Here is a 20,463-nt window from a genome sequence, read left to right on the forward strand (position 1 = left end):
CAGTAAATTTCATATTAAAAAAAATAACAAAAAAATACAATTTAGTGATTGGTAAGCATCTACATTAAATCTTCTTTAATGGTTCTTTCAGCTTTGTTGAGGTATTGTTGGCAAAAATGTAATATATTTAAAGAGTACATTGGGATGTTTTGATGTACATATACATTGTGATAGAATATTGTGATTATTCAATGTACATATACATTGTGAAAGAATTCTCAGAGTTAATGAACACATCTATCAATCCATCCCTCACATGGTTACCTTTGTGTGTGTGAAAACACTTAAGTTTTACTCCTTTAGCAAATTTCAGTTATGCAACACAGAATTATCAACTATAGTCACCATGTTATTCATTAGATCCTCAGATCTTATTCATATTATACTTGAAAATTTGTACCCTTTTACCAGCCTCTCCCTATTTCCCCACCCCCCAGCCTCTGGCAACCATAATTTTACTCTGTTTCTATGAGTTAGACTTTTCTTTCTTTCTTTCTTTTTGTTTTTAGATTCCACGTATAAGTGATACCGTATAGTATTTGTCTTTCTCTGCCTGGCTCATTTCGTTTGGCACAATGCCCTCCAGATTCATCCATATTGCCACAAATGGCCAGATTTCCTTCTTAACCAACGGAGCCACCTAGGCACCCCCCACATTTCCTTCTTTTTTAAGGTTGAGTAATGTGCATGTGTTTGCACTTGTGTGTGTATATATGTATGTGTGTATGCGTGTGTGTGTGTGTGTGTGTGTGTGTGTGTGTGTATTCACATTTTCTTTATCCATTCATCTGTCAACAGACGCTTAGATTGTTTCCATACTTTGGCTATTATGAATATTGCTGCAATGAACATGGGAACACAGGTATCTCTTTGAGGTAGTGATTTGTTTTGTTTGGATATATATCCAGAAGTTGGTTTACAGAATGATGAGGTAGTTCTATTTTTAATTTCTTGAGGAACCTCCTACTGTTTTCCACAGTGGCTATACCAGTTTGTATTTCTACCAATTCTTCAGGGTTCCCTTTCCTTCACATCCTAGCCAGCATTTGTTATCTCTTATCTTGTTTTCTCTCACTTTTATTGAGACATTATTGACATGTAAATGGTGTAAGTTTAAGGTGTGATGATTTCACATATGTACAGATTCGAAATGATTATCACAATAAGGTTAACACAACCATCACCTCACATAGTTACCTTTTTGTGTGGTCAGAACTTTAAACATGTATTCTCTTAGCAACTTTCATATATACAACACAATATTATTATCTATAGTCGCCATGATGTGCATTATATTCCCAGCACTTATTAATCTTTAACTGGAAGTTTTTACCTTTTAACTACTTTCACTCATTGCCCTCATCCCTAGCAACCATCAATTTACTCTCTGTTTCTATGAGTTCCATTTTTTTTCCAGATTCCACATACATTGCCTTTCTGTATGACTTAGTTCACTTAGCATAATGCCCTCAAAGTCCATCCATTTTATTGCAAATAGGAGGATTTCCTTCTTTTTTTATGGCTGAATGATATTCTATAGTATATCTTGTCTTTTTACAGAAGTGTTTTTTTTGCTGTTGTTGTTGTTGTTGCTGTTGTTGTTTTAAGTAAGCTCTATGCCCAACGTGGAGCTTGAACTCATAATCCCAAGATCAAGAGTTGCATGTTCTACTGACTGAGCCATCCAGGCACCTCTCTTGTCTTTTTGATAGTAGATATCCTAACTGGTGTAAGATGATATCTCATTGTAGTTTTGGCTTGCATTTCTCTCATGATTTGTGATCTTGGAATACTTTTTTAAGTATCTGTTGTCTATTTGTATGTCTTCCTTGGAAAAATGGTTATTCAGGTCCTTTGCCCATTTTGTAATTGGGTTATTATTATTATTATTTTGTTATTGAGTTGTATGAGTTCCTTGTATATTATGGATATTAGCTCATTATCAGATGTGCAGTTTGCAAATATTTTCTCCCATTCCATAGGTTTTGATAATGGTTTCCTTTGCTGTGCAGAAGCTTTTTAGTTTGATGTAGTCTCACTTGTTTATTTTTGCTTTTTTTTTAAACCTTTCCTTTTGGTGTGAAATCCAAAAAAATCATCAGTAAGACCAGTGTCAAGGAGTTTACCCCTTATGTTTTCTTTTAGAAGTTTTACAGTTTCAGGTCTGATGTTCAAGTCTTTAACCGATTTTGTATTGATTTTTATACATAGTGTGAGATAAGGGTCCAGTTTCATTCCTTTCATGTGATTCTACAGTTTTTTCCAGCACCATTTTTGAAGAGACTATTCTTTCTCCATTGTATATTTTTGCTTCTTTGTCAAAAATTAATTGGCCATGTACACCTGAAACTAATATCACACTGTATGTTAAATAACTGGAATTTAAGTAAAAACTTAAAAAAATTTATTGACCATATATGCATGGATTTATTTCTGAGCTCTCTATTCCATTGATCTGTGTGTCTGTTTTTTTGCCAATACCATACTGTTTTGATTATTAGCTTTGCAATATAGTTTTAAATTAGGAAGTATGATCTTCCGGCTTTGTTCTTCTTTTTCAAGATTGCTTTGGCTATTCATGGTCTTTTGTGGTTCCGTATGAACTTTAGGATTAAAAAAAGTCTGTGAAAAATGCGATTGGAATATTGATAGGGATTGCATTGACTCTGTAGGTTACTTTGGATGGTATGGGGCATTTTAACAATATTAATTCTTCCAGTCCATGAACACAAGATATCTTTCCAGTTATTTGGGTCTTCTTCAATTACTTTTATCAATATTTTATAGTTGTCAGTGTGCAGATCTTTTTTTTTTTTTTTTTTTTTTTTTTGAGAGAGAGAGAGAGTGCACATGTGAGTGAGCAGGAGAGAAGCGGAGGCAGAGGGAGAGAGAGAGAGAGAGAGATTCTTAATCAGGCTCCATGCTGGACGGGGCTTGATCTCACAACCATGAGATCATGACCTGAGCCGAAATCAATAGTCAGATGCTCAACTTACTGAGCCACTCAGGTGCCCCCAGAATGTAGATCTTTTACTTCTTTGGTTAAACCAATACCTAAGAATTCTATTCTGTTTGATGCCATTGTAAATGTGATTGTTTTCTTATTTCTTTCTGAAGATTGGTTGTTTGTGTATAGAAATGCAACTGATTTTTGTGTATTGATGTTAAATCATGCAACTTTTCTGAATTTGTTTATTAGTTGGAACACAATTTTTTGATAGGATCTTTACAGTTTTCTCTATATATCATATCATCTGCAAATAGAGACAATTTTACTTCTATTCCAATTTGGATGCCTTTTATTTTTTGCCTAATTTCTTTGGCTAGGACTTCTACTACTATATTGAATAAAAGTGGTAAGAATGAGCAATCTTGTCTTATTCCTGATCTCAGAGGGAAAGCTTTCAGCTTCTCACCATTAAGTATGATGTTAAATGATTATCACTAATTGAGCTAATAGTTATTCTTTTAAAAGTAGAAGGTACATATGAAATGCATTTCTTAGCCTATCATATCCTAATTATTGGATTCATGGCATTCTAGTTTCCTGGAATTTCCTGGTCATCCCTGACATCTCTGCCCATGGAAAATTCTTGAAACTGCAAGAAAAATCTTTCCGTTTCAAAAGGTAACAAAACTTTTAGCCAGGACAAAGCAAAGAAAAAAAAGTTCTGGCCACAGAGGGCTTTGGCTTTCCATTGATAGTGGCTGCCAGTAATGAGCAGAGAGTGAGGCCCCCAAAGGAGATCCCCTGTAGGGAGCAAGATGGAGTCACTCAGATCAAGCAGGAGCCTGTGTCAGACAATGACTCAAGCGGCTAAGGGTATAGCAGTTAATACCAGATATTGCTGAGACCAGAACCAGCTGATGACACACTCAGAATTGATAACCAGCAGAATCAGAGGAGGTCTGCAAAGGCCAAGACCAATTAAATCCCTTTAAAAAGAGGATTTTTGCAGCAAACTGTCAGACTCCTCAGACACTGACCCCTCCTTGACCACTTCAAAAAGGCAGCTGCCACTGAAGGCTCTGCCTGGTTGATCTTCAAAGGGAACAGAGATCTTCCATTGCTTGAACATAATAAGCAATAAGTGCTGAAAGCTGACCAGAGCTGACCAAGGCCTTATCTCAACTGTGTGCTCACAGACTGACTTTGTGTTTGGTTTGTTAACTTCCGACCCCTGTTCTATCTTGTTTGTTGTGTGACTTGTCTTGTGCTTTGCTTTGTATGACATGTAAGAAGCCAAGTTAAACATATTGGTGAAATGTCATTGAGTTTAGAATCCTGAACCTGCTTTGTAATTATGTTAACCTTGCTTTATGACTAAATAAACCTTTTTAAAATAAAGCTGACATTTTGGAAAGACACCACTCATGTATGTGCCTTCATAGCATGTGCATCACATCTCCAAAAGGTGCATTCTGAACTTCATGAATTAGAGGTTAGTACCTTGCAGGCAGTGGATTAGGGATGGATATGCACTAGGAGTAGGGAAGGCTGGGGTGGGGATATAAGGTAGCTTTTAACCCATATCTGCTTTTATGGTGCTTGACTTAGCTAACTTCAGAGAGGCTTATTTGGGTGCTCTGAGACTGCAGGTGGGAATAACATACTTACAGCTAACAAGTCTGGGTGTCACGCTGGCCCAGGCCACCCTTCTTGGTGCCAGGACACTAGGTGGCATTGGGAACATAGATTGGAGGGTTGTAGAAACAACAAGGTTGTCATCCTTCAAGAATAAATCTTTCAAGAACCTATAGTTTTTCTCAGTTCACAAGTGAGTGTAGTAGCAATCATTCTCCTCCTTCTCCACAGGGTAAAAGAACTTGTGGTCTCAACAACCCCAGTGGCTTTTAGGTATTCTCAAAACAATGCAGAAGAGCTTACATGACTTCAGAGATCATTCCAACTTTTGCTCAGTAGCCTGGTCTACGAGTTGTGGGTTGCACGTTTGCCCTTTGAGTGGAGAGGGAAGAGAATGTTAGGGGTCTACCCACTGTGGATACTCTTCAAATGAACTGGCAATACTGGAGTTGGCTCAGCCAATTTTTATGACTAAGAATAAGTGCCAGGGTGGAGTAATATTAAGCAATTGATGTTGCTGCACCTCTTCATAGTGAGAAAATTCTGTCCCCGCCCAAACACACACTGGGATCACAGGCATCTCCCAACATGACTTTGTGTCAGTTTATATCCTGGGAAAAATTGACTCATGCATAAGCAGAGGGCCATGCTCTCAAAGGGTTCTGGGAAATGTTATTTTTGAGTTTGCCTTTGTGGATTGTGTTGCTGAGTTCAACTTAGCAGTGCTTCCCAACATATGATCTGAGGACCACCTGTACCATAATCCCCTGGGATGCTTCCTGAGCCCTATCCCATATTTATTAAATTAAAATGCCATGGGGAGTGAACCCTAGAATCTGCATCTTATTATTTTTTATTTTTTTATTAAAAAATTTTTTTTAAGTTTATGAGAGATAGGGACAGCATGAGTGGGGGAAGGGCAGAGAGAGAGAGAGGGAGACACAGAATCTGAAGGAGGCTCCAGGCTCTGAGCTGTCAACACAGAGCCAGACAAGGAGCTTGAACTCACAAACTGTGAGATCATGACCTGAGCCAAAGTCAGATGCATAACCTACTGAGCCACCCCGGCGCCCCTAGAATCTGCATTTTAAAGAAGCTCCCTAGATGATTCTTATGTGCATTAAATTTAGAGGCCTAGCAACTTACAATGTTGGTGTCGTAAGTTTATAGATGCGGTAGGGAGGTGAAAAAGTTGGAAATCTGGAAGAGCAGTTTCACTGCTAGATGGAGGCCATTTTTACAAAGAGAGAAACAAATGAAAACAGCCCATGGAAAGAGTTAAGCAAATGTTAGTAACGTGTGGCATTCATATCAAGTTACAGGCATAGCTTCTGAGTTCCTGTTGTGAGCATCCAGTGGGGGACCTGTAATGTGCCAAGTACTTACTAGTCCAGTGCCATGTCCCCAAATGTAGTTGAGAATTCTGTGCCTGGGGCAGGTGGAGCTCTTTAATCAAAAGGGGACAGATGATGGTCATAGCACTATCACATCATCTATCAAAAGCCTAACTGATCAATATTTCTCCACAACCTGTGGAGTCCCTTTGACTTCTGTGTCATTTCCATTTGTTTTTTGTGCCCTATAGATAACCAGTGTGTGGTTTGTTTGTTTGTTTGTTTTCAGCTCTGTGGTTCTTATTACGATTGCAAGACACCCTCGGTAATAACCATCAGGAAACTTGTGGGAAAAAACTATACTATTTACATGTTCTGGAAATTACATGGCACACATGGGGCCACACAGTAAGGTCACAGGTGGAGAGACAGAGAGAGAGGGGGGCATGAGAGAGAGCAAGCACGGGCCTGGAGTTCTGCGTTTATTAAAGTTGAGAGTGAGGTTTTGCAGGATCATTATTTACTGGTGAATTTAAAACAGAAGAGCAGGAATTTAAAGTGCCGAAAGAGAAAAAATAAATGGCCCAAATGCTCAGTTGTTGAAAACCAACCAAGATCTCTAAAACAGAAGAGACTTGGTGGGGGTAGGGGATAGGAGAGTGGCCTGGTTCCTTATCTAGTCCCATGGTTGGCAATGCGTTTATTCAAGATAGCCATCTTTGAAGTGGATGCCCAGGCAATCAAAGCTTCTGTCAGGCACTTGCATTACCAAAAAGAAAAACCCGGGGCGCCTTGGTGGTTCAGTTGGTTAAGCGACTCTTGATTTCGGCTCAGTTCCTGATCTTACAGTTTGTGAGATCAAGCTCCATATCAGGTTCTGCACTGATAATGCAGAGTCTTGGGATTATCTCTCCCTCTCTCTCTCTGCCCCTTCCCTGCTTGCATGTTCTCTCTCTCTCTCTCTATCAAAATAAAGAAATAAACATAAAAAAAAAGAAAAGAAAAGACAAACCTACTGTTGGGGCTTACACTATACCATTTTAACCTTTCCAGTGTTCCTTTTCCTTTGCATGGATCCAGCCACCCTGGGAAAGAAGAGAGGGCAGTTAAGCTTTAAAACGTCTCTTATTTTACATTCATTGGATGTATACATTCATTGATATTTGGAAAATCCATATTTTTATCAAGGGCTTTCTAAAGACTGAAATAGAATATTAGCAATACAAACCTTACACTAAACTCAGTAAATGAGGTCTTGGTGTAATTCTTCTGAGAGGCTAGAAAACTCTAACTTCAAGGCTCATTGCACAGAAACCCAGGGGCAATGTTGCTAGGAACTACTCTAATACACTGGCAGTTATGATTTCACAAGGTCTCTCAAATTCACCCTCCCTTGCTGTTTCCCAGGTGCCACTCCAGCCAAGCTTTCATCACACCCTTACCACATTATTGCTGACACTTCCTGGTTGGATCCTCCCCTTCTAGCACCTTCTGAAAGCCAAACTCTTTCTCATACACTTAAAAAAATGTTGCTCCATCTTGGGAACTTCCCATCATTTATCAAGAGCATTCTAAATTCTTAAGAATATGAGAATAGCACTCGAGTACTCAGGGTTATTCCTGAGCCAGCCTTCTCTTTCAGAACTTCCTTGCAGCTGGGTCTTCTTCATGTCTCTCATACCTCTTCCTCATTCTCATTTTCACCTCCATGCTCTTGCTCGTCCAGTGCCCCTTGACAGGGATGTTCTTCTTCTTCTCCATCAGTTTGCATTCACTACTGCTTCGAAACCACGCCACACAGAGCCTCTGTGTTTCCCCCCTCGTTCTTGGTTTGCATTGCATATTCCTGTTACCTCACTTACTGCACTTACGTTCCACTTATCCTCTCCATGATCTGATTGTAATCTCTTCCATGACAGAGACTGCTGTCTTGGCTGTTACCCAGCGTATCTCCTAGACTGTCAAACAGAGCAGCTGCCGCACAAATGGGTGAGCAAGTCCATAGGTCTCGCCACTTTCTGATTGGGAAAAGGGGGCTACTGGTCACTGTAGACTTCTGGAGTCCTTGAAGGTTGCTGGCTGAATATGTCTTGTTCAAGTTCTCTGCTTTGCAAGAAAGGAAACTGAGGATCACTTTGGATTCGCAGTGCTTGTTAATCACAGGACTGACACTAAATTTAACTACCAGTTTGAATGGCCTTTTCTTAAGAATCCCATATAAAGAAAAACCCAGTCAACCGCGTGGCTGGCGGGTTTTAACACCTTCTGATGTCCATCTGCCTATTCATGTCTCTCTAATGATAGAACACAATTTCACATATGCAAGAATGGTAAGGGTAACATTTTCCTTTTCTTTTCCATTTTTCCTTTTCTTTATACAGATAAGCTGGGCTTATATTTTCCAGATAAGTTGAAAAATATTTTCTGTTTTTTCATGCAAAATAGCTGTGCTCCAGAGACACGAGTTTACTGGCAAGAAAAGCAGGGCACCCCTGCCAATGTTGGGTAGCCAAAGCCTTGGCAGCCTCTGTCTTGGGCAGCAACTGAGGACAAGCCAGGGAGCTGGCCAGAATTGAGAGACCTGTGAAACAATTAAAGTGGGGTTTGACAAGCAAAGAGAGCCCTTATTTGGCCTTCATTATATTTCTTTACATATGTGGCATTTTTAAAAAAGGTTATTATTTATTTATTTGGGGGGGGGAGAGAGAGAGAGAGAGAGAGAGAGAGAGAGAGAGAGAGAGGCAGAGAGACAGGCGAACAGAGGATCCAAAGTGGGCTGTGTGCTGACAGCATTGGGCCCAATGTGGGGCTTGAACTCACGACCCATGAGATCTTGAGCTAAGTGAAGGTCAGACGCTTAACCGGCTAGACTACCCAGGTGCCGCCACATATCTAGGTTTAAATATAATTCACACAACCCTAATCACAGCCTTTAACATTGTGTCTTGAACTGATTATCTATTTTTTACCTTGCAGTATGTTTAAAAGGATTTGAATCAGCATGCCTAGGTGCTTCAAACACAGCAACAATATGACCAAATGTAATTGAGGCTATTGGGAATGGAGGAGAGAAGGGAAATAAGAGTAAGAAGAAAAAAAATGAAGCCGAGGTGAAGTTATTACACTAAGTGCTGGCTTTTCTAAGGTAGGGTTAGTTGCCAGAGGCAAGTTACAGATTTGGATTTTAAGGTCCTTGGAGCCAAAGCAAAGAGGGAAATAAAATTAGGTCAATAATTCATGGAGAAGAAAAAAAATAAAACAAACTAGTTTCTTTTGATAAGCACAGCTATTCCCTGATAGACATTTCTTCCATGGTCCCACAAAGAGGAGATATGTAAAGCAGTGACAGAGCTGTCTTCAACACATCCCTATGGTAAATGCAAGTTCCAGAAGACTTAGATATCCTGTTTTCTATATACTGGCTAGTCCAGAAAAAGCAGTTTCAAGTAGCATGATCAGCATGAAAATTCCTTGAGTTACTTAATTCAAAGATAACATCTAAAGTATCTAGAATACTAGATTCATTGAATCTCTTGTAGATATTCTTCCATAAACGTTTCTTACAGATGGGCAGCCAGGAGGTAAATGTTATACCCCTTGACAAGTCGCTGGGCTTCAGATTCTCTGCACTGCTGGCCAAGGGCTGGTCCAGATGTTTCGACAGTTTGATCAGTCATTCATCTAATATGTTCTTATAAATTAGTTGTTTGGCAGTCTGTATGCCTGGTCTGAATTTAGGCTTAAGGCCTAGTAGTTTGATCTAAGCTGGTACAGGTATGAGGCTTCTAGGTTACACAATTCCAGGGATGTTATTCACAGCATATTCTTCAAAAAAAAAAATTTTTTTTTAACATTTACTTATTTTTGAAAGATGGAGACAGAGTGTGAACAGGGGAGGGGTAGAGAGAGGGAGATACAGAATCTGAAGCAGGCTCCAGGCTCTGAGCTGTCAGCACAGTGCATGATGCGGAGCTCGAACCCACAAACAGAGAGATCACGACCTGAGGCAAAGTCAGCCACTTAACCGACTGAGCCACCCAGGTGTCCCTATTCATACTACCTTCTAAAATGGAGCTCACGTTTGCAGGATGTTTTTACTAAGGATACTTTCTTATTTTCAGTAAAAATGTGCATAAAGGGGGAGAAGGCTTTTATGGGATGAATTTAAATTCACCCACGTTTTCAAAGGAGGGCTCACTGGAGGTAGAAAGCCTAGGAAGTAATACAATGGGTTTTCAAGTTAGAGATGGCTGGGTTCAAGAATGTGGACATGTGACTTCACCTTTTTGAGGACCAGTTTCATTGTCTGTGAAATGTAGCAACAACAACCACTTCACAGGGCTGTGAGGATTAAATAGAAAATGTATGTAGAGTATTTCACTCAGTGTCTGGCATATGTATAATGTTCTATAAATGGAAGCTAGTTGCATTTTCATTTCCAGATATCCTAGCAACCGTCCTTACATTTTGCATCCTCAGCTGCATCTTGAAGGATCTAGAAATATAAAAAGAGATGAAGGAAAGAAAACAGATTAGAAGAATGCATTTGTATTTTTGGATTAATTTTTAATATTTGAGGTTAATGAGATTAAAAAGTCTCATCATTATAACCAAACCAGGCTGGGTACCTAAGTATTTTTTTCTTCTTTTTTTCCTTATGTAAAGTGGGTCCTTAGTGGAGATATTGGGTGAGTAATGCTGGATGGTCTCTTGATTGCAGGGTCTACTTCTGATGACTTCCTCCATCTTCTGGTTCTTATCTTTCTGTGTCCCATGACTTGGTCCTCCCATTTCCCAAGTCAGAAAGATGGGTGTCACCCTCCACTTTCTTTGCTCACTCTCAGCCCCCTTATCAAGTACTCACCACCTCCTGTCAGTTACAATGGACTCCATCTACTGCTTTCCATTGGGATTGCACCACCCTCATTCAGGCCTTGATTATGTCTCTCTTGAATAATTGCAGTGGCTTCCCCTGTCTCCTCCTTTGACTGTGCTTCTCTTCACGCATACTCTCCCCTCTTTGCCTATGCTCCATTCTTACACAACAGCCAAATATGTTTTCCAAAAAGCAAATGTGGGGCACCTGGGTGACACAGTCAGCTAAGCGTCTGATTTCGACTCTGGTCATAATCTCAAGGTTTGTAAATTTCATCCCCTGTCAGGGTCTCAGCTTTTAGTGCAGAGTCTGCTTGGGATCCTGTGTCCTCCTCTCTCTCTGCCCCTGCCCTGTGTGCACACTTGTTCTCTCTCTGTCTCTCTCTCAAAAATAAACATTAACAACAAAAAAAAAGCAAATCTGAATATATTGTTTCCTTAGTTAAAATCCTTTGATAGCATTTTATTGTTCTCAGGATATAATTCTCACTCTTTAACATGGCTTGTAAGAACTTTAAATTTTTTTAAAAAGTTTATTTACTTGAGAGAGAGAGAGAGAGAGAGAGAGAGAGAGAGAGAGAGCACAAATGAGAGAGAGGGACAGAGGAAGAGAGAAAGAGCATCCCAAGCAGGCTCCATGCTCAGTGTGGAAACACGTGGGGCTCGATCCCATGACCCTGGGATCATGACCTGCGATGAAATCAAGAGTTAGAGGTTTAACCTACTGAGACATCCAGGTGCCCCTTATAAGACCTTTCTGGGGCGCCTGGGTGGCTCAGTCGGTTGAGCGTCTGACTTCAGCTCAGGTCATGATCTCACAGTCTCTGAGTTCGAGCCCTGCATCGGGCTCTGTGCTGCCAGCTCAGAGCCTGAAGCCTGCTTCGGATTCTGTGTCTCCCTCTCTCTCCGCTCCTTCCCCACTTGTGCTCTGTCTCTCAAAAATGAAATAAACATTAAAAAAATTTTTTTTAAAAAGGACCTTTCTGATTTGGTTCTTGCAAAATTCTCCTAGGGTGCCTTATTCTTTGCTTCTTTGCTCATGCCTTCTCTATGCTTCCATTTGCCTGATTCTTCTTTATCAGGCCTGTTATGGACTAAATTATGTATCTCCCCATTCATATGTTGAAGCTCTAATTTCTAGTACCTCAGAATATGACTGTATTGAAAGATAGGGCCTTTAAAGATGTATGATTAAGTTAAAATGAGGTCACTAGGGTGGGCCCTAACCCAATATGCCTGGTGTCCTTACAAGAAAAGGAACTTAGGACACAAATATACAGGCCATGGAAAGACAAAGAGAAGATGACCATAGAAAAGCCAAGGTGGGAGGCCTCAGTAGAAAGCAACCCTGCTGACACCTTGATCTCAGATTTCTAGCCTCCAGAATTGTGAGAAAACAAATTTCTGTTGGTTAAGGCACCCAGTCTGTGGGTGCCTTTGTTCTGGCAGCCCTAGAAAACTAATACAAGGAAGGCCTCGCTGAAATGTTATTTCCCATCCCATCCCTCCAACCCACCTCTGACATCTTTGTGTCTCTGCTGCATACTCCTGTAGCGCTTTGTAATTTCTCTATCAGAGCTTTTGCCACAGTGTTTTAGAATTGCCTGTTTTGCTTTTTCTGTTGTTTTCGATTGTTTATTTCGCTTTTGTGTGTTTGGTCTGTACTGTCTAAGCCATAAGCTTCTTAGGCAGGGACCATATCTGTTTTGCTCACAGTTTTATCCTTAGTGCCTCACACAGTGTTTTACACATTCCAGGCATTCAGTAAATAGTTGAATACAGGGGGTGAATGAATTGAGGATGATTAAAATCCTGGAGGTTAAACTAATGTTAATTGAAGGTCACCTAGAGCTAGAGACTCAGGATGTAATTTTGACTGTCAGAGTTGCTTAAAAGAACATTAACTAGGTTACAGTTCTCAGCCCAAAGATAGAAACCATCCTCCTTATACCATTCTAGTTACAAAGCAATACTCAAAACAAACAGAAGATAGCAGAAGATGACATCTTTGAATGAAGCAAACCACTTTAAAACTCTGAATGGAGCTTAAGATAACTGATTCAGATATACAAAGAAAAGCAGAGTGGCTGTAGGTTGAAATCAGGCCCTGATTCAGTAATGACGGGTGGGTTCTTATCCTTCACATTCATTATTCTTCCCCAGGCATGACTGGGTCAAGTTCCATTCCTCCTTCTAAGTACCATTGTTCTGCCTCATCTAATCTGCAAGCCTGTATGAGTAGGTGCGGCTGTCAGACAGCCAGAGCAGAGCCTGGAGACAAAGGGTGGAATCAGGAGTTATGAAGTCCAGGACAAGTAGTCAGACCAGAATTTTACGCAATCAGTTCCTGATGACTCACTTAACCTGCGAACCAGGGCATTGGAAGCCTGTATGACATATTCAAGTTACTTCCTGGTTCTGTAGTCAACTGTGGTGAGGCAGTACCCTTACACTACAATCTCCTCTTTGGATCAGCAATTAGTGTACACATGATTTGCAAAATGCTTTTACTAAGCATATTAATATCTGAGAATTAAAAAAAAAAAACCAAGATAGTGTATTTTCTACGGGATAGCCAAGAAATTTAATTATTGCAAAACATTTCTTTGGTGAGCAAGGAAACCTAACCAGGGCAGAGATGATCTCAGCAGATGTTTCTTTTCTTTCTTATTCTTGTTGTTGAAGATCTCTGCTCTCATTTATGTTTAAAAATCCTTTTGCTGAGGTATAGCATGTAGATGGGGCACAAATAAGAAGCTCAGTCAATGCTTTTTGTCTTTCAAATAACATTATTTCTCTGATTATGAAAACAATATATACACAGTGTAGAGATGTTTTAAAATATGGAAAGAAAATAATTATCATTAATAATTCTCCTAATACCATCACACAGGGATCCTTTTTAACATCTAGGTGAGGAACTTTCCAGCCTTTTTCTATAGGCTGTATTCAAATATGTACTTTATAAAGTTGTAATTGCATAGGTTATCTGGGTTTATTATTTTTACTGTGAATATTTTCCTATATCATCACATATTTTATAATTTGACATTTAACAGCTGCATAGAATTTTACCCTGTGATCTTACTCTATTTAAATAATTCTCTATTACTGAACATTTAGGTTGTTTCCAATTTTTTGCTAAAATAAATAATGCTGCATAAACATTGTTCTGTATAAAGTCCTGCCCACATATATGATAAATCGATAAATGATTAGAGGATGTTGCTATTCCCAATTTCCTTGGCGAAGATGATCAGATGTCCTGATTTTGTGGGTCAGTGTTAGTTTATATTTTCAGGTCCCTGGATCCTTGGTATTAAGGGAACATAGGCCACAGTAGAGGGAAATACTCAATTGAGGAAAGTGCGGTTAGAAGTAAAAGTCAGTTTACCAACCTATTTCAGTAAGGATGACAATAATAGACACAGAATTATTTAAGAAAGATATCTGAGAACCTAGGTAAATACCAACAAATAAAAGTGTGGCCAGATAATATATCAGGTATTTACCTATATTTTTACTCTTCTGCTTTTCCCTTGCCCATTCAAGCTAGTGGTCACCCTCTGCTCATCCATTCCTCAAAGGACAGATGTTGCATGTTAGAAAGCAGATGTAGTCTGAAAGACTTTCTGGCTTCTGTTTCTAAGAGATTAAATTCTAGAATAGAGAGTGGGTAGACAAGCTGTCTGTCTGAAATTGTAGTGAGACTTGAAAAATATTGTCCTGACTAAGGAGAAGGGAAGTGGTGAATGAACAGAGATTTTGAGAGGGGTTGGAACAAAGGAGGATGGTAGAAAAAACCTTAAAAAAGAAATAGCTTCAAAGTATATCTAGGTGTGTGGGTCCTAGGCAGCCTTGCAAAGATTCCGGTGCCTGGGATGTCAGACAGGAGCAGAGAGGCGTGCTGACTGGAATGGTGGGCATCTGCACTGTAAATTGGGTGCACTTGAGAGTTGGAACCAGGTTGTGACTCCTATTCCCCATCTTTGGCACTACATAAGTTTCTGGAACAATGGCACCCAGAGTGAGTGAGGGAAAAGAATTAAGTCAAAGAATTAAGACTGTTTCCCTGTGAGATGAGAGCTCAAAACAGAAGCAGAAATTTAGAAAATCATTATATTCCTTTAATACTTGTGCTTATGGATTGAGATTTATACCCACTATAATTTCCATATTTTCTGTAGAAATTAATAAAATTTTCAAAAATTCTTACGAGAAAACTAATGGGAAGAGTTATGGGACAGAGTTGCAGGATATAATCCGTGCAAATTCTGATAGTATCATGGAGTTATTTAAAAATATCTGACATTCCTTTACACTGTTTCAAAGGAATGAAGTAGTGCTTTGGGCATTTTAAGAATTAGTTTATGGGGCGCCTGGGTGGCGCAGTCGGTTAAGCGTCCGACTTCAGCCAGGTCACGATCTCGCGGTCCGTGAGTTCGAGCCCCGCGTCAGGCTCTGGGCTAATGGCTCGGAGCCTGGAGCCTGTTTCCGATTCTGTGTCTCCCTCTCTCTCTCTGCCCCTCCCCTGTTCGTGCTCTGTCTCTCTCTGTCCCAAAAATAAATAAACGTTGAAAAAAAAAGAAAAAAACTATTCTCTAAAAAAAAAAAAAAAAGAATTAGTTTATAATATTTAGAAACTTTAAAATTTGCTTTAGAACTTTAAAAGTATACTTTTTTATATTAATTTTCAGTGCAGGTTAACGATGTCACATGTTTTACAATTTAGTGAAATCAAATAGAGGCTTATCAGAGTCCCTAATGTTCTGGCTTAATCTAAGAGTTAACTTTGTAGTATTTAGAGCAAGAGATATTTTCTCTGGCTATCCTGCAAAAATCACATTTCTCATTACTGGATTTGTGATAAGGATTGGCCAGAGAATACTGCAGGCTATACTATCTGGTAAATTCTCAGTGGGCAACTTCACTTTCAAGCTTTTTCACCTGATTTGGTTCGCCAACTAACTGTCAGGGAACTTTAATTATTTAAACATAAGTTACCTGATGCGTTATAGGGAGGAGATCTGGAAGCGAGACAGAAATAGCCATGGATAAATATGAGAGTTAGAGAGACAGACAAATAGAATGGATAACTGCTTTTCTAGGGAGCTCTGAATTCAGTCCCAGATCTTCTTTGGTATCTAAGCGGCCTGGGGTAAGGCCCCTGATTCCTCATGAGCCCCAAGGGTGATAACAGTCTCTAGTGACTTCCCAGGTGGGACAGGCTCACGAGAGATGATGTGACTGAATGCTGCAAGGGCCCTGGCTCACTGTGCTCACTCAATGTTCCCAGCACTGCCCACCCCTCCCCCCCACACACCCCGCCTACCTCCTCTTTTCTGCTGAGGCTCCTTAACAGAGAAATAATTTTATATGGAGAAAGGTCATTTTATAATCCCCGTCTCTTTCCAGAAAAAGTGTGCTGTTTTTTGTTGTTATTTTTCATTTTTAATTTTTTTAAGTGGCAGAAAGATACCCTTTATTGAGCCTCTCCAGTCCTAGTTCTCTTTCTCCTACACAGTCTTGGTTCTCCTGAGATGTCCAGTCCCCTGTTTAGCAAGAGACCCACTTTGCAGCCAGCAGGGGTATTTTTGAAGATGGTATCAGGTTTGACAATGTGCCGGTGGTTGCCACCTCCAAAGGGATGCTCCACAGAGTTCATGGCCTCACCCCGCAGGCGTGCTCAGAAATTTCTCTTTGCCTTATACTTGTGGTAGGCACAGCAACCGAGCTTGTCAGTGCAATCCCCTCTGGCCACCACGCCGACCACAGCTTTGTTGGCTGAAGAGATGACCTTCTTGGAGCCTAAGCGCAGCTTCATTTGGGTCTCATTGGTCTTGGGGTTGCAGTAGGTGATGACGGACGGCATCGTTCTTGGAGGTTCTGGCCAGCTTGCCTCTGTCATCAGCTTCTCCTCCAGGCAACATATGATGGTGCTCTCAGGAATGGTGTCCATTGCGAGCACATGGCCAGTGCTGAGCTGGGCCTTCTTGCCGCAGTACGCGAACTAGCCAACGTGGATGCCCTAAGCCGTGAAGAACAGCTCTGTTTCTTATACTCGTAGGGATCCCTGAGGACACACTTGGCAAGGAGTGTGTCACAACCCAGAGCATGGATGACATCCTTCCTGATGCCCTTGATGTAACTGTGTGGCTCAGCAAAGTAGGTGCGCAGCAGGGACCACTGCTATCCTCCAGAAGTTTCAACGCTGCTCTTCATCATGTATGGATTTAAAAGCAGGTAACTTCTTTCTCTCCTTCTCTACAGTTTGAAGATATTTTGCACAGACTGACCATAACTTAGGATTCCCTATGGTTTATTCTTGGAGCTAGTGTAACCAGTTATATGGTTATCGAGTTGATCATATCTAGGCTCATGGTCTTAGGTGGACAGGGAAGAAGGACAAATACAGGGATTCTTATTCCCTCTCATACTTTGGATCCTGACCATGTGGAAGAATGGACTGAGGAAGTCAAGTCGAGGTCTTACCTGGAACTGGCTGTTCCACGAAGTAAGTGTTAGGTTAGCCATATATATATATATATATATATATATATATATATATATATATATATATATAGTAGAGTTCATGGAAAACTGATGTTCTTTACCAGCAGAAAGGGGAAGTGAGGTTTTTGGAGGGCTTTCCAACTTGGAATTTTCCAGTCTAAGCAGCTGTAAGGCAGTGATCTTCAGGTGTGAGAAGACAAGTCTTGGAATCACTTTGTAGTAAGAGGAGGAGAAGGACATACAAAGTTTGAAAACCCATATGTGTATATGTGTTTGAAAGACCAAACATAACTACTTTAAATAATATAACTTTCATAAGAGAGGTGGTCTTTTTAATTCTTATTTAATGAGTATGTGAGTAAATAAAGTTTGAGAAACTGCTTTAGGCTGTAAAAGAAGGTGCCAGAGATGTAAACCAAGTTTAACCCCAGAGTTAGCTAAGTAGGGAATGAATAGCAGCTTCATTAGCAGAGACATAGAGAGCCAGACCTGAGAGACCATCCAACCCAGCAGTTGCCGAACTATAGCCCTAAGAGCCAAATCCAGGCTGGCTGCTGCATTAAAATTTTTTTTTTATTTGAGAGAGAGAGAGAGAGAGAGAGAGAGAGAGAGAGAGAGAGAGGTGCAGAGACAGAATCTCAAGCAGGTTCCACACCCAGCATGGAACCCATGCAGGGCTTGATCTCTTGAATCTGAGTTCATGACCTGAGATGAGATCAAGAGTCAGATGCTTAACTGAGCCACCCAGGCGCCCCAGGCAGGCTGCTGATTTTTATTTTATTTTATTTATTTATTTATTTATTTATTTATTTATTTATTTATTTATTTTTTTGCAGTTTTATACCTTTATTTGAAATCAGCAATTAGTTCTCATCCACATTAACAGTCTGTAGATTTTTAAAAGTGGTGACAGGTACATAGGTAACCAACGTATAGAGCTTGTTTGGTGAATCCTCACCCTCGTTACGTTTTCTGGACAGCCGCACACGGATACGGTATGGAACATTCCTTATTCCTTTGGCCCAGACGGCTTTGTTGAGCCTGGTGTCGATGCGCACATCTGGGGTTCCCATCTCCTTCATAGCAAATTTCCGGATCTCTTTGAGTGCCCGAGGGGCACGCTTCTTGAAACCCACTCCATGGATGCGCTTGTGAATGTTGATGGTGTATTCTCTGGTCACTACCTCGTTGATGGCAGAACGGCCCTTCTTCTTCTCGCCACCCTTCTTTGCGGGAGCCATCCTGCCAGGCCCGGGTTGGAAAGGAAGACCGCGAGGTATTGTGGGAGAGGGAAAGCAGCGTCACACGTACAACTCGGCTGCTGATTTTTAAATGACTTACTAGCTAATAATGGTTTTTATGTTCTTAAATGGTTGAAAAAAAAATCAAAAGAAGAATAATATTTCATGACATGTGGAAACTATGTGAAATTAAAATCTCAGTGTCCCTAAAGTTTTATTGGAACCCAGCAATGCTCATTCATGTATTCTCATTTGCTGTTTTCATGGTGCAGGGACAGAGTTGAGTAGTTATGACAATTTATGGCCCAGGAAGCTTAAAACATTTATTATCTGACACTTTACAGTTTCAGGTACACAGCATAATGATTCAACAATTTTATACATTATTTAGTGCTCATTAGGATAAGTGTACTCTTAATGTCTTTTATTTCACTCCTCCCCCGCCCCCCCCCCCACTTTCTCTCTGGAAACCATCAGTTTGTTTTCCGTATTTAAAAGCTTTTGTTTGTCTCCTTTTTTCTTTGTTCATTTGTTTCTTAAATTCCATATATGAATCATATGATATTTGTCTAGAAATCATATATTTGTCTTTCTTTGAGTTATTTCCTTTAGCACCATACCCTCTAGATCCATCCATGTTGTTGCAAATAGTAAGACCTCATTCTTTTTTTATGGCTGAGTTATAATACTCTTTTGTGTGAGTGTGTGTGTGTGTGTGTGTGTGTGTGTGTGTGTATGTATCACCTCATCTTCATTCATTCATGGATGGTTGGACATTGGGTTGCTTCCATATATCTTGGCTATTGTAAATAATGCTGCAGTAAACATAGGGGTGCATATCTTTTTGAATTAGTGTTTTCATTTTCTTTGGGTAAATACCCAGTAGTGGAATTGTGGAATTATTGGATCATATGGTAATTCTATTTTTAATTTTTTGAGGAACCTCCATACTGTTTTCCACAGTGGCCATACCAGTTCGTATTCCCCACCAGCAGTGCACAAGGGTTTCTTTTTCTCTACATCCTCACCAACTTGATATTTCTTGTGTTTCTGATTTTCGCCATTCTGACGGGTGTAAGGTGATATTTTATTGTGGTTTTGATTTGCATTTCCCTGATGAATAGTGATGTTGAGCATCTTTCCATGTGTCTGTTGGCCATCTGTCTGTCTTCTTTGGAGAAATGTTTATTCATGTCCTCTGCTCATTTTAATCATATTATTTGTTTTTTTGGGTGTTCAGTTGTATAAGTTCTTTTATATGTTTTGTATATTAGTCCCTTATCAGATTTCTCATTTGCAAATATCTTCTCTCATTCAGTAGTTTGCCTTTTTGTTTTCTTAATGGTTTCCTTTGCTGTGCAAAAGCTTTTTATTTTGGTTTAGTCCCAATAGTTTAATTTTACTTTTGTTTGTTTCCCTTGCCTGAGGAGACATATCTAGAAAAATGTTTCTGTTGACAATATCAAACCCATGTGTCCTTCTAAACATTTTATGGCTTAGTGTCTTGCATTTAGGTCTTTAATTCATTTTGAGTTTATTTTTGTGTAAGAAAGTAGTCCAGTTTCATTCTTTTGCATGCAGCTATCCAGTTTTTCCAGCATCATTTGTTGAAGAGACTATGTTTCCCTATTGTATATTCTTGCCTCCTTCATTCATAGATTAATTGACCGTAAGTATGGGTTTATTTCTGGGCTCTCAATTCTGTTCTGTTGATCTATGTGCTTGTTGTTGTGTCAGTACCATGATGTTTTTTGGTTATTACAACTTGTAGTATATCTTGAAATCTGGGATTGTGATACATCCAGCTTTGTTCTTCTTTCTCAAGATTGCTTTGGCTGTTTGAGGTCTTTTGTGGTTCCATACAGATTTTAGTATTATTTGTTCTAGTTCTGTGAAAAATGTTGTTGCATTAAAT

The 20,463-nt window shown here is 39.8% G+C and overlaps 1 protein-coding gene and 1 pseudogene across 1 annotated transcript; both read right to left on the minus strand.

Moving 5' to 3' along the window:
- Nucleotides 1-16,310: 16,310 nt before the first annotated feature.
- LOC115522878 lies at nt 16,311-17,328 on the minus strand (annotated as a pseudogene).
- An 804-nt stretch (nt 17,329-18,132) lies between these two features.
- Nucleotides 18,133-18,593, minus strand: LOC115523928 (60S ribosomal protein L31-like). The gene has a single exon (XM_032594748.1). It carries the CDS (start codon nt 18,546-18,548, stop codon nt 18,171-18,173), a length of 378 nt encoding a protein of 125 aa, XP_032450639.1. The 5' UTR covers nt 18,549-18,593; the 3' UTR covers nt 18,133-18,170.
- Nucleotides 18,594-20,463: the final 1,870 nt, after the last annotated feature.

Source organism: Lynx canadensis, chromosome C2 (assembly GCF_007474595.2).
Source record: "Lynx canadensis isolate LIC74 chromosome C2, mLynCan4.pri.v2, whole genome shotgun sequence".
In the NCBI taxonomy this organism is placed as follows: Eukaryota; Metazoa; Chordata; class Mammalia; order Carnivora; family Felidae; genus Lynx; species Lynx canadensis.